General features: G+C 34.4%; 1 protein-coding gene across 1 annotated transcript in view; it reads right to left on the minus strand.

Moving 5' to 3' along the window:
* Window positions 1-14,742, minus strand: part of C9 (complement C9) — an 80,378-nt gene that overhangs the window by 20,033 nt on the left and 45,603 nt on the right. Inside the window, exons 7-9 of the mRNA XM_010367652.2 lie at window positions 13,355-13,595; window positions 10,456-10,584; window positions 8,857-9,032 (exon numbers count right to left, since the gene is read on the minus strand). Coding sequence (XP_010365954.1) covers window positions 8,857-9,032; window positions 10,456-10,584; window positions 13,355-13,595 — 546 coding nt within the window. The remainder of the gene's footprint in view (window positions 1-8,856; window positions 9,033-10,455; window positions 10,585-13,354; window positions 13,596-14,742) is intronic.

Consider the following 14,742-nt stretch of genomic DNA (forward strand, 5'->3'; position numbering starts at 1 on the left):
GCTCTCTATCATTGAAAGAATAAGGGCACAGGAAAAGAAGCCCTGGGCCGTGCCAACAACTAATTGACCTAACTGACATTTACAGAGCATTCTACCCAAAAATAGCAGAATACATATTCTTTTCAAGTGCACATAGGCATATCTACACCTTAAAAATACTCAATATATTGAGAATAATGAAAATAATACAAAGTATGTCTTCAGACCAAACAAAATGAAAGTTGAAATAAATAACAGAATGCTATCTGAAAAATCCCCAAATATTTATACATTAATCACCACATTTCTAAATAACCCAAGTGTAGAAGAGGAAGTCACAAAAAATTAGAAAATATTTTAAATTTAATGAAAATGAAAACACATCAACACTTGTGGGACACAGTTAAAGAAATGCCTAAAGGTCAATTTACAGCACAAAATGCCTACATTAGACAAGAAAAAAAATGTCTGAAATCAATAATAACAGCACCCAGCTTAAGAAACTAGAAACAGAAGAAAAATTTAAGTACAAAGCATAAGGAAGGAAATAATAAGAATTGAAATGGAAATTAAAATGGGAAAAAAATAGAGAAATTTTTTTAAAGCTGCTTTTTTGAGAAGACTACAAAAAGTGATAAACCTCTACCAGATTAATTAAAAATAAAACAAAATAAGACAAAAGGGAAAAACTTAAAATTAACAATATCAGGAATTCAAGCAGGATATCACTATAGAATCTACAGATATCAGCTGCTTAATAAAATGGAAAAAATCCTTGAAAGACAATTGGTAAAAACTCAATCAGAAAAAATGCATAACTGAACTTCTGATATTATTTAAATAATTGAATTTAGAGTTAAATTTTTTCTAACAAAGAAGGCCTAGATGACATTATTGGTGAATTCTACAGACATTTAAAGAAGACATATCAATTCTACAAAAACTTTTTCACAAAATAGAGAAGAATTTACTTCTCACTTATTTTTATAGTTAGCATTACTTTGGTACCAAAACCAAATAAAAAGACTTAAGAGAAGAAAATTACAAATCAATGTCACTTATGAGCATACTTACAAAATATCCCAAGACAGTAGCAAATCAAATACAATGGTGTTTAAGAGCCAGGTTTGCTCAAAATTTAAATAATCAATATCATTCACCATAGCAACTTATTAAAAGTGAAAAACTATATGATCATCTCAATAAAGAATAATTCTTGGACAAAATTCAATATCTATTTACGATAAAAATTCTGAGCAAACTAGGAATTAAAGGGAACTTCCTCAACCTGATAAATAACATCTATGTAAAACTTACAGATAACATCATACTTAATGGTGGAATATCATATTAGATGCATTAGACAATGCAATAATGCAAGAAAAAGAAATAAAATACATAGAGACTGAGAAAAGAATAAGGAAATCTGTATTTCAGATGACATGATTATCTAAGGAATTGAAACTCTCATATATTTCTGGTGGTAATGCAACTACTTTGGAAAAAAATTTGGCTATTTCTTATGTAGTTTTGTATAAACACATATATCATATGACCAAGCAATCCTTCTCTTAGAGAAAAGAAAAATATGTTCATGCAAAATTCTGTATTCAAATATTTATAATGGTTTTATTCATAATCACCAAAAAAATTATCATCTGGAAACAAATAAATGTCCTTCAACAGATTACTAAATAAACAAACTGTTTAGTCTATACCATGGAATCTATATATAATGGAATACTATTGAGCAATAAAAATGAAAGGAACTACTCATATATACAAGAATGTCGATGTGTGAATGTGGATGGATCTCAAATGTATAATGCTAAGTGAAAGAGTCAAACTCAAAAAGTTACATGATTACATTTATATGGCAGTAAACAGATCAGTGGTTATGCAGAAGTAGGGCAGCAAGGAGGAGTTGATTGAAAATGGACATGATAGGACTGTGTGGTAGAAACGTTTTCTGTATTGACTTTCATGGTGGTTTCATGATTGTAAGTGTTTGTGGAAACCTAGGGCCCTTTACACTAAAAAAATTAAATTTTACTTTACATAAGTAATGCCTATTTTAAAAAATCTAATTACATTAAAATGTGTCTATATACTACTCACTAAAAACCAAGATATAAAATTATATTATATGAAATCAAATTGGCTAACTATAACTCTGATAAAGACTCTGATGACTGGAAAATTTACACTAAAATATTAACATTATGATATCTATTTCACTTGTGCTTTTGGATTATATTAGAAAAAGTTTGGTAGGTTAGAGATTTTTATCTCTTTTATTCACTGTTTTAGACTCAATGCTACAATAGAGCCTGGCACATTGCAGGTACCTAAGAAGTATTTGTCAAAGATGAAAATACGTTGGGTTCAGTGGCTCCTGGTTGTAATCCCAGCACTTTGTGAGGCCAAGGCAGGTGGATCACTTGAGGTCAGGAGTTCGAGACCAGTCTGGTCAACATGGTGAAACCCCTGTTTCTACTAAAAATACAAAAATTAGCTGTGCATGGTGGCAGGCTCCTGTAATCGCAGCTAGTTGAGAGGCTGAGGCAGAAGAATCACTTGAAGCCAGGAGGTGGAGGTTGCAGTTAGCCAAGATTGCACCACTGCACTCCAGCCTGAGTGACAGAGTGAGACTCGATCTCAAAAACAAAAACAAAAAGAAAAGAGAAGAGAAAAGAAAATAAAACAACAAAGATCATCACATTTGATTTAAAAAGTCCAACTAATCCCAACAAAACTTGAGGGCACAAACAAACTGAGAATCAAAAGACTGAAGAATGTATGCTATGTGCATACCAACAGAGACATCTGGCAAACATAGGTAATTAAAAAAAAAATTGAGGCAGAAAACATTACCAGAAATAAAGAAAGACATTTTAATTCACCAAGAAGATGTAATAATTCTAAATTTGTATGCCCTTGGTAATAAGCCTTAAAATATATAAAATAAAAATCCAAGTACAAGGAGAAACAAATACACAAATGTAGTGTAGAGTTATAGATTTCTTAGAATTTTCTATTTAAACAATCATGCCATATATGGAGAGATAGTTTAACTTCTTCCTTGCAGTCCTTAGGCATTTTATTTATTTTTCTTGCTTTATTGCACTGGCTAGGACTTACTGCAATATGAGATAAAAATGATAAGAGTTAATATTTTTTGTTTATTCCTTATTTTAGTGAGACCAAGTTTAATATTGTAGATCTAAATATAAAAGCAAAATAATAAAGCTGTTGAAGGGTAATACATAGGAAAGTATCAAGGTCTTGAGGTAGGAAAAAACTACCTTTCAAATTAAAACATTGAAAGTACTAACTATAGTGAATAGAAAGATACATTTAACTACGTCAAAATAAAAAAAAAAAAAAACATCAACACCATAACCCATAATATGATGCACTGAGAATAACAGAACATTACTTCTGTAGTATTCTTGCCAAATATCCATAACCTTAACCTACTCGAATGCTAAATTGGAAGACATTTGACATGATAACTGACCAGTCCTCATAAAAAGTGTCAAGGTTAAGAAAGACAAGGAAAGTCTGAAGACCTACAACAGATTGGGAGACACTAAAGAGATGTGACAACTAAATGCAATTGTGGGACCCTAGATTGGATCCTGAAACAGGAGGAAAAAAAAAGATTAAGGGAAAAACTTGTGAAATGTGTATAAAACCTGTGCTTTAGCTAATTACTTAGTGTGAATTTTCTGATTTTGATAATTTTACTAAATTTTACTATGCTTATGTAAATTACTAACATTAGGAGCTGGGAGATGAAGCTTATGAATAAATTCCCTCTACTATTTCGTCAATATGACTATCTGTACTATTCTGCAATATTACTTCTGCAGTACTACTTCTGCAATATTACTATCTGCACTATATGTGTAATTTTGCTGTGTCTAAAATGAGTTCAAAATAAAAAGTATATAAGAGAACATCTGTATCAAAAACACCATTAAAGATGAAATTCTTAAGTGGGAGAAGATATTTGCAAAACTTGTGTTGTGAATAGGTTCATATATGGAATATATCAAGAACTTCTACAAAGTCAGCATAACTGTTGACGAGTGTATTCTTTTATGAATTAATATATAGTATATAGAATTCAGAGGATTCAGATTTCAACCATGTCATATTTATTTGAAAGAAGGAAACCTCTCAGCAACATTGCCACATTGGCACAAACAACATAAGCGTGTGGTAGAATTATTTTGATTTATTTTAAAAAAGAAATTAATCTTGTTTTACCCTTCAAAGGAAAGTCAAGGCCAGATAGTCTAGAATACAGGAACAGAAGGTCATGAAGGAAATACAATTTGGATTAAATTTATAAACAGTGTTGGAAGAGTTAAAGATGAAGGATATGCAATGGCAATAGTTTCAGAGTAGCTTCAAATCCTGGAGTTAAAAAATCCACAGGAGAACAAAGGAAAATTAAAATGGACATTTTGAAGTTTTCCTGAAGGGTTCCATCTTTTTCTGATGAACTTATTTTCTATTAAATAAGAAAATGATTTTACTTTTTCTCCTATCCTAGATAACTCTATCTTTCCACCATGTGTTGATACATTTATAGTAGGATATAATCTACCATAAAAGTGCTAAAGTATAAATAAGTTAATAATATAGTTTAATAATAAATAAGTTGAGATTTCCTTCAGACATCCAACATAAACTATGTATACCAACTATAGTTTGTTGATAGAATGAGTGTTGCTTTTTATTCCTAAACAAGAGAATTAGAAATGATTCTCACTTGTACTATAACCCTTTTAAAATATTGATGCTCTTTAACATCTGGTTCATAACTGCTAAGAGTTACACATAGAGCCAAAATGATAGGTTAATTAATTAATAAATTATTACACCATGTAACTCTGGAAGAACTAATACAGCTTAACATATAGACATACGAGTGGCTGAGGGAAATGGGAAAGGAGGAGAACAGAAAAAGCAGGATGGAGGCAAAAACAACAAAAATGAACTACATTAATGCTAGGAGGACCCATCCATTTGCATTAAGTGGTTCACAAATTTGGCTACATTTTCTAGTGCATTGAGTAAGACACAACCAAATTTACTGATCTCATGCATTTCTTGCCAATAAGGTAGAAAAACTCACCTGATTCCCAAGAGAAACAAAATGAGATTAAAGAGTAATATTTCCTATGAGTCTCATAAAGAGGACATAGCATTACATAACAACCTTTTAGTAAATAAAACAGTAGATTACATAACTTTATTTCTAATAATGGAAAAACAAAACTTTACAGGAAGCCAATATTGTAGCTGTACTCATCTTGCTGCTATTGCTCTAGAGGAAATAGTAATCTTTATACCTTCCAGGCAGTCTTTAATAAATGTGATTTCTCTTAGCTTAGCTGACATTTTAATAACTAGTTTGTAGCAGTAGGTTTAAGAGGAAAACAAAGTGCACCTATTCTGTTGAGTTAAACTGTAGAACCACTTGTGTTAATATTCAGGCAAGTTGGCAATAGAATTAATATACTTCCATGGAAGCTGAAGACCATGACAAAAGTAAGTATTGAAAGAGAGGGCCAGCCTATGTCCTCTGCATGGAGAAGGGTCAAGGAGAGATTTTTGGGCTGGGTCAAGACATTCCTCAAGAAGTGATTTTGGGTTTGACAAAGCAGACAAATGGGGCCTGAAAACCACAGGTTCTACCTAAAAGAGCATGGCCATAGTTACTTGAGTATGGAAAAATGTATAACTGTATTTATAGATTTTATAAATTATATTATTTTATAAATTGTATTTATAAATTATATATACTATATATTTATAACATATATATTTTACCACATAGTTTACTTAGAAAATCTCAGTAATATATTCATACAGAATTCCACTTTGAGTAAAACAGCAGGTCCTAGAATAATGTTGTTTCATTCAAGGTCATTTCTTTGTAATATTGAGAAAAAAATCAATTCTCAGCTGGGGTCACTGTCTGCATGGGGAGTTTGACAATCTCCCCACGTTTGTGTGGTCTCTCTCTGGTTCTGCTTGTTTTCTCCCACATCCCAAGTATAGTCATGCTAGACAAATCAGTGTGCCTACATGGTCCTAGTCTGAGGGAGTGTGGGTGTGTGGAGTTTGCCTTGTGTTGAGACGGTGCTCTGTCCATGGCTGATTCCTGCTTTGCACCCTGAGCTGCTGGGATAGACTACCCTGAACTAGAGTAAGGAGGTAAATCATTATCTTAATTGTTTTTATTAATCTTTTTTAAACGTGTAAATAGCTTACATGTATTACAAAATTCAATATTAGAAGTGTTTTAGTTTTTATTCAGAAGTTTAGTGATGTTTTTGTGACCAGAAATATGCTACAGGAACTTAACCCATTCATTAGCTTATGGTAAAATTGGTTTTGTTATAGGTCATTTTGGTTAAGGTCACAGTTTCCAAGAACCTATTGATAATATTAAGGGAGAGCTTACAGTACACTTTCTGGTCTTTTCTCCAAGATAATTGGTTTTCAACATAAATACCTAGATAATTGATTTAATTTGCTACAGAATATTTAATATTGACCAGTTTATAGTTTAGGGTGGGTGGGGAGAGGTTCTAGTAATTCTTTAAAAGACCAGCCCCAATGTTTGAACATGTCATCTACAGACAACAGAATGCTTCAAATTCCTGAAAATGAATTAGTGATCATAGATTGTGCAATTGTCTCCTGGAAGTAGCTACAAGTTAACCAAAGGTCCACTTCTACTGGAATTATGAGAGTAAAATAACTTGGAATCTAATTCAAGATCAAATTTAACTATATCTCATGTTTCTTCAGAGATTTAAAAGTTATACAAAGTCAACAAAACCCACAATTTTGCTTTGCTCAACTCTCTCTACAAGAAGATAAATTTAAAAAGTGGTCCATAGTGAACTAACAATAGCTACCATTTCCTTAGGTAAAATGTTAATATGAAAAGGCCAGCCTTCCTGTTTATGAAGAAAGAAATTTATACCGATAGTCTAAATGGAATGTCTACCAATCTGAAAATTTGGGGAAGTAAATGGTTGTCCCTAAAAATGGGATAAACTATATTGTGCATCCATACAGCAGGACTGCACCAATAAAGTTGATGAGGGTCTTTGAATAGTTTCAATAAATCTAGTAGTAAATCTTCAGCAGCTGCCTTATTTATTTGAGATTTAGAAAATTATCTCTAGAACATGCTGAACTATTATTAAGACTTCTTCAGAGAACACTCTTGAATTTGTAGAAGGACAGTTGAACTTGCTTTGTAGAGCCTGGGATGTTCATCTGGATGTAAATATTCACCTAAATTACCCATTTTTTTATTATTTAATATCTTCCAACATAAACTTATTTTACTGAGTTCAAGGTAATACATTTATGTAAGATTCAAATTTAATAAGATCAAAGAGGCATCTTCTGATTTTAATTTCATACATGGAATTTCACCAGCTTTCCCCCCCTCTTTTTGTCCTACTTTGGGACAAAGTATTTTAACTCACAAATATATTGCATATCTATGAACGGCTATATTTCTATAACATAAAGGGAGAATAGATTATAAAAATTTCCAATTTCTTTCTTCCTCACATAAAGGAGATAGTCTTAGAGGTTTCACTCTTTAATCTACTCATTCTTTAAGGACAATAAAATAGAATAAAGGAATCAAATTAACTAGTCCTATGAAAATGTTAAAATTTCTGTAACTCAAGTTAATCAGACTGGAGTAGGGAGCAGTCAAAAATAAACATGATCTGAGGAAAGCAAATTGTAAAACACATGGAGAAAATTGAAAGTTATAAAGGGAAGTAGAAGAAAAGCACTTACTAATAGTACTAGTAATAAAAGAAGTAAAGAAAAATGCATACCAGTTTTAGGTAGCTTGGGGAAAGAAAGATGAGGCTAAATAACATTGTCATTTATATCATTACAATGATAACACTTTTTTTTTTCCTCTGGGAATAAGAACTTGACTATGAACTCCCAAAGGGTTTGTAAGCTGAAAACCATTATAATCAAGATAGAAAAAGGGAAAAATTTACTGACCATAAGAGCTGTTCACCATTAGTTTTATTTTCTTGTAGACTTTATGAACATTTCTTTCATAAAGACCCTTAGGCCAGGCAGGGGGGCTCACATCTGTAATCCCAGGACTTTGGAAGGCTGAGGCAGGCGGATCACTTGAGGCCAGGAGTTTGAGACCAGCCTGGGCAACATGGCAAAACCCTGTCTCTACTAAAAATACAAAAAAATTAGCTGGATGTGGTGGTGTGCATCTGTAATCCCAGCTACTCAGGAGGCTGAGGCACGAGAATCACTTGAACTCGGGAGGAGGAGGTTGCAGTGAGCCAAGATCGTGCCATTGCACTCCAGCCTGGGTGACACAGTGAGACTTGTCTCAAAAAAAAAAAAAAAAAGAAGAAGACCCTTAGTAAATACAATTCTCTTGTGTTAGACGTGATAGTGGAACACCATGACCATGGGAAGGCAAGGGGCCAACCGGAGGGAACTAATCATATGTGAGTAACTATCTTGTTACAGTGTGTGCTCTATGTTCTATAAAAGGAATTTCATTAAATTCTCAGAATAAACATGGAGTCCTGGAGAATTCAGTGTTGTAGAGGTCAGAAAACATCCCACACCTAGTGAGAGACAGAGACAGGAAGTCAGCCAGGACGGTCTGACTCCACACCATGCCTTTCCTCTATGCCATGCCTCCTTATGGGGAAGAGATGGGAGTGTATCTGAATGTTCACCTCTCTTTCAGATGAAGCTAACAGTTCACCTGAAACAATGTGACATTTCATAAAAAAATGACACAGTCTTCTATTTGAAAATAAACATATTTCTTACTTTTTGACTAATGAGAACAGGAGCATCATTTACGGAAGAGGCCCAGTTGACAAAGTCAGTCACATCAATCATGGTTCCTCGGAGAAGCTTTTCTTTCAGTTCAAATGCATATTTTCTGGTTCCACCTCTAATAAGTGAAATAACATCATCTATGAGGTTATCACTGGTGATGTTTACTGAGGAGAGAAGGAAGATTTAAAGAGAAGCAGTTGTAGTTCTATGGCTAGTTATCAAAAGGACATGTGATAAACATTTATTGAGTCCTTTTAGTAAAATACAACCTAATGTATTTATTAAATTTTAATTGTAAATATTGCTTATGCATTTTTTCACCTCAAATCTACAATGGAAATTTACATTAGTAGCCATTTGTAGATTTCTGTCGTCTCCTTTAAAAAATAAAAATGTTACCCATGGTCTAGATACACTGATACTTCACAACTCCTCACATACAAACATGTACACATGGGAACTAAATATGACTTTGGGTGTAATATATATTTTCTGTTGCAAACTTACCTTCATAATTATATTTGTGTACATTTGCTTTGATATATTTTAATATTACAAAAAGAAGAGTTCAAAAAGGAATCATGTGAAAAGTAACATTTCTTTCCACTCCCAATCCTACCCATCTTTTCCTCAGTGTCTCTCTGTAGACTAAGCCTCTTTTAACAAATTTTTCTAAGTCTTTTACAGCTGTGAATTTTTTAAACTGGAAAAGAATTTCAAGACAATTTTTGTCATCCCCTCTTCATTTTTATAGAAGAGAAATTGGAAACAGAGAGGTGGAGTGACTAACCAGAGATTACACAGTTAGCTTAAGGACCAAATATAGAAATTATACCATATAATGGGAAATTCAGTTTTTTTCCACCACTTCATCATTGGTTTTTCAATCATGGACACATATTATTGGTTGATATGCTTTTAAATATATCAGGTTTTTACCCACTTGTGCCTCCCCACTGCCAGTTGACTCTTTCTTTAAAGGTGAGTTTTAAGCATTTGTATTTTTTAAATGTTCTCAGGTATTTCTGATTAGAGGAAAAGTTGAGAACTTTAGCACTAATTCATGCTTGTAAATCTGCTAAAGATTAACAGTAGGAAGTAATATTTATAACAAATATATTTGTATTTTTGAAAAGGTTAGGCACCGGTTTAAAGTTAAGGATTAATTAGGGATTTCTATTTAGATGGAAGGTGGAGTTGGGGAAATGGTTTTGGCCTTGTCCTTTGTTAATGGATGCACGAACATTGTCGCTTGCTTATCTGGAAACTTTGTTAAAATTAGGGTGAAGAAAGGAAACTTTTTATGAAAATGCTTTCTTACTATTATCATGATAGATATACAAGTCTAAAATGACCACCGTGTGAATTACACCCCTTGAGTTGTGTACTGTACAACCAGCACAATAGCGATACTGGTGAATACATGTCCCTGGGCTGTGTTTATAGTGGTTTGAAAACCACTGTACATAAAAGATAGTTTTTAAGCACAAAGAGGATAGACAATTAAGAGGGCTTATTGCAAGAGGGCAGTGCTCATTGACATCTACCCCAGGCTTTACAAAGTCTAACAAGTGAGGCCACACTTACCAGCTCTACCCTCTCCCCTCTTTACACAATCATCTTTATCAGCTTTAGCTCCAGCAGAGATTTTAGAGAAATCCACAGATACATCCAGATGATACCCGAGGCATCTCTTTACGTCTTTTAGTTCAACACCTGTTTAATGGATTTATTTGAAAATTATTAGACAATGTCTATCAACATCACAAATAAATTCCAATTTTGCTATCTTCAAGAAACATCCTTACTTAGGTTCCTATATACCATTACTAAATTCAAATGTGCCATCATGTCTGTCCTGCTTTGTCCTCATATTAGATTATAGTGACCTCCCTTTGACTTTGCTTGTCAACTTAATGGCAAAGGACACATTAAGTCTACCACATTGTTTAAAGGGATGTAGGTCAGATTGTGGTGGTTATAGTAAAGTCTTTTATCTGTAATGTCATAGAAGAGGGACAACAATGTCTATCATATATTGAATGCTTATCACATGTCTGGCATCCTTCTAAGCATTTTGTGTGCTTTAACTAATTTAATCCTCACACTGGCCTTATGAAGTAAGTACTATATTGTCCTCATTGTACAGATGAAAATGTGGAATTGCAGAGCAGTTGGATAACCTTCTAATGGCTCATTACTCAGCTAGTAAGTTTGGATTTGAACCCAGAGCTGTCTAGCTACTAAGTACTTCTCTGTATCAACTTCATAATTTGGTCATGAGATATATCAACATCTCCTGATCCTCTTTGGAAGACTCAGTTCATCCTTAATGTAGCTGGTTCATTGCTTTGGACAGACGGCTGATGTATGTAGCCACTTTGCTTTCGTCCTATGAATGCTACTTGGTAGGTATCAGTCTTGGAAGCTGACTCATTATGGTGTGTAAGTGCCCAGTTACTAGAAAGAAAAATTCTAATATTTTCAAAGTCTATCAGTTATTATCTGTTTTTGCAATTCAGAAAAATAATTATTCTTGTATTTTAAGGGTAAACAGCCCAGATGACAGTTCATTGACCATGTCAGTTTTTGCCCTTATTTATCATTTCTTATTTCATACATGCAAACACACACACACAGGCGCACACACACACGAATTTGTGATTATTTGTTCTGGGAGCCAAAATGCTTTGTGAAAAAGGAAAGAAAAAAATGAAATGAGGGTAATCACGGGGTTCTACAAGGAGTGTTGGGGTAGACCTCTGGGGGCATTTAGGCATTTATTCATCTATCAAATACTTCTCATGCACCCACAATTAGTAAGAACTTAGAAACTATCAGATGGCATTTCCCATGGGAAGAGAAGAGAGAGGATAAAAATGGAAAACAATACCAGAAATCCATAATTCTAGATTTCTAACCTTATCCTTAAGAAGTGTGAGGACTCTTCTTCTGAAGATGAGGGTGAAAGATACCTTGGTGACCCCTAAAGTGTTCAGATTCTCTGCCTTAGCAGTGGACACTTTCATGTTCAGACATCCTAAATTGAGGCAGAGGACATGACTTGGTCCTCTGATATTGGCACTGGAGAAGTGAGAAAGAGGACTTTCTCTTCAAAGTCATTAGAATTGACCTGATGATCCTTGTCTATTAAGACCAGAAGGTAAGTAGCTTCTGAATTATTCAGGATTAAAGATCTCAGCCTATGGAGCTTTTTCGCCAAAGCAACTCCTAGTCTGAAGATTTCTTTGTGTTTTGATCACCACTCATAAACTTTTCTCTTCTCATTTTCAAGTTACTCAAGACCTGTGCCCTCTTGTGCCCCTCCCTTATGTGGTATCTCCATCAATATAGCTTCCAGGTGGAGCTCACAGTGACTTCACTATGTTGTTGATATAGCCCTGTGAAAGTGTAAGGTAAGTAACGTTACGTTCCACTCGCCCCAGGAGAGCTTCTCTCTACCCAAAACAAGACTGAGGCATCAAGAGCAGCTGGTTCTGGCTATGTCATGTTTTGTTATCCCCAAAGTATTTACTGACCTTGGGGAGAGTGTCAGGCTTTTACATCACAGTTACATTCCACACTTCACTTAACACCTGACACCTTGACACTCTGACCCCATAAAAGCCATTAAAGTGGTTTTTAGCAAAGCTTTCCTCCCTAAGAGACACACCTATAGTTATAAGGGCAGAGAGAAGGCATCCTGGCATCCATCACCTCCTTAAGGAATATTATAACTAGCCATAATTACTTACAACATGAATGATTATAACTTACTTATATAGTCACTTTGCATTTACATTTTTCTTAAAAGACTTAGACGAACCCTTTAGGCCAGGCCAATAACTATGTATCAGTAGGCCTATCTTCTACCTATGACCGACATTGATAATTGACCATGGTCCTTTTCCCCGTGATTTCCCCATGACCAGAAATCTACTTAACATGAACCCAATTCAACCACCACCACATAATGAGAAGTGTCATCACATGAGGTAAAACCAATTTTCCACCCTTGCTTTCAGATGTTAGATTTATATGATAACACTGATTCTTCTTTTCCCGCCAAAAGAAAATTTAGAACAATATTTTCCCTCCAATATTGAAGTATATTCTGGAAGATAATTGTGATATGGAAATTGGACTAGTCTGCTGATTAAGAAGTAGGTTATACAAATTATGCCTGTACTTTCTTTCATCTTTTGTTTAGTATTTCACTAAAAGTGCCACCTTCTAATAGATGTGAAATTGCAATACAATTGATCCACCTCTCAGTGCTGCTGCTGAGTAGAATATGACCAAGTCAGCTTATTTGACATGGAAGTCAATTTGCTATTTAACAGGATTTTAGGTGCCAAGGGGCAGGAAGAGACTCCTCTCAAAGGGCTTTGTATTCTTAAGATTTTAACCATTCAAAGAGGTTGGTGAACAAAATAATGTTTGGTCAAAACAGTATTTGAAGTCAGAGCTCTATTTCTAGGCATACCTTTCCGGTTCATGGAAGCTTTATCCAAAACATATATTAGTTCATAGAGACCTCCCAGAGACCCAGAGCTACTGTAGTGGGTTCCATAGGTTTCCAAAAAGGCAAAATATTCTCCCTTTTCATAGGTAGTTGGCAAAGCTTTTATATCATCCACGAAAGTTGTTGTGAGCACAACATCACGATTTCTCATCATAAATCTTCCCAGATGAATTTCTCCTTTCACATGCAGGAACATTTTTTCCTGTGTTGTAGAGTAGATGAAGAAGAGAAACATGTATTTTATCCATCACTGCAGATGAAAATGTATGAAATTTAGAACTTCCATAGACACTAAATGTTTTAGCAGTGACCATGAGATACCACTCTAATCCACCAGAATGGCTAAATGTAAAATACTATCAACATCAACTATTGATGAGAATGTGCAGTGACTAAAACTCTCCTACATTACTGGTAAAATTAGATAGCCACTTTGAAGAACTGTTTGGCAGTTTCCCATAGTGTTAAACACGCATTTGCTTATGATCAGCCAGCAATTCCACTCCTACATACTTACCTAATAAAAATTTTGTTCACAAAAGTATCTGTATAAGAATTTCATGGCAGCATTTGTCAGAATAGCTTAAAATTGAAAACATTTCAAATGTCCACCAAGAGAGGAATCAATAAACAACTGTGGCATATTAACACAATGGAATATTAATCATCAATAAAAAGGACAATAAAACTACTGATACAAGTAACAACACAAATAAATCTCAAAAATATTATACTAAGTAAAAGAAGTCAGACATAGAAGAGCATATCCTGTATGATTCCATTTATGTGAAGTTCTAGACTAGACAAAACTAAGCTGTGGTCAGATAAATCTGGGCAGTGGTCACCTCTTAGGTGGTATGAAATTGAAAACGGCATAAAGAATTTTTCTTGGGGTAAGAAGCCCGAGTCTCTCTTCATGATGGAATTTTCTTGGTGTGATGTTCTGTTTTTTTTTTTTTTTTTTTTTGAGACGGAGTCTCGCTCTGTCGCCCAGGCTGGAGTGCAGTGGCCGGATCTCAGCTCACTGCAAGCTCCGCCTCCCAGATTTACGCTATTCTCCTGCCTCAGTCTCCTGAATAGCTGGGACTACAGGCGCCTGCCACCTTGCCTTGCTAGTTTTTTGTACTTTTTAAAAGAGACGGGGTTTCACCGTGTTAGCCAGGATGGTCTCGATCTCCTGACCTCATGATCCAACCGTCTCGGCCTCCCAAAGTGCTGGGATTACAGGCGGTGTGATGTTCTTTAACTCAATGTATTTTAAGCATAGATCTTAAATAATTCCCATCTAAATATGCTTTTGTGTCTTCTGTGTTAAAACGTTAAAAAAATTCTCTTGCTAAATGAGGTGG

Source organism: Rhinopithecus roxellana, chromosome 3 (genome assembly GCF_007565055.1).
Source record: "Rhinopithecus roxellana isolate Shanxi Qingling chromosome 3, ASM756505v1, whole genome shotgun sequence".
Taxonomy (NCBI): Eukaryota; Metazoa; Chordata; class Mammalia; order Primates; family Cercopithecidae; genus Rhinopithecus; species Rhinopithecus roxellana.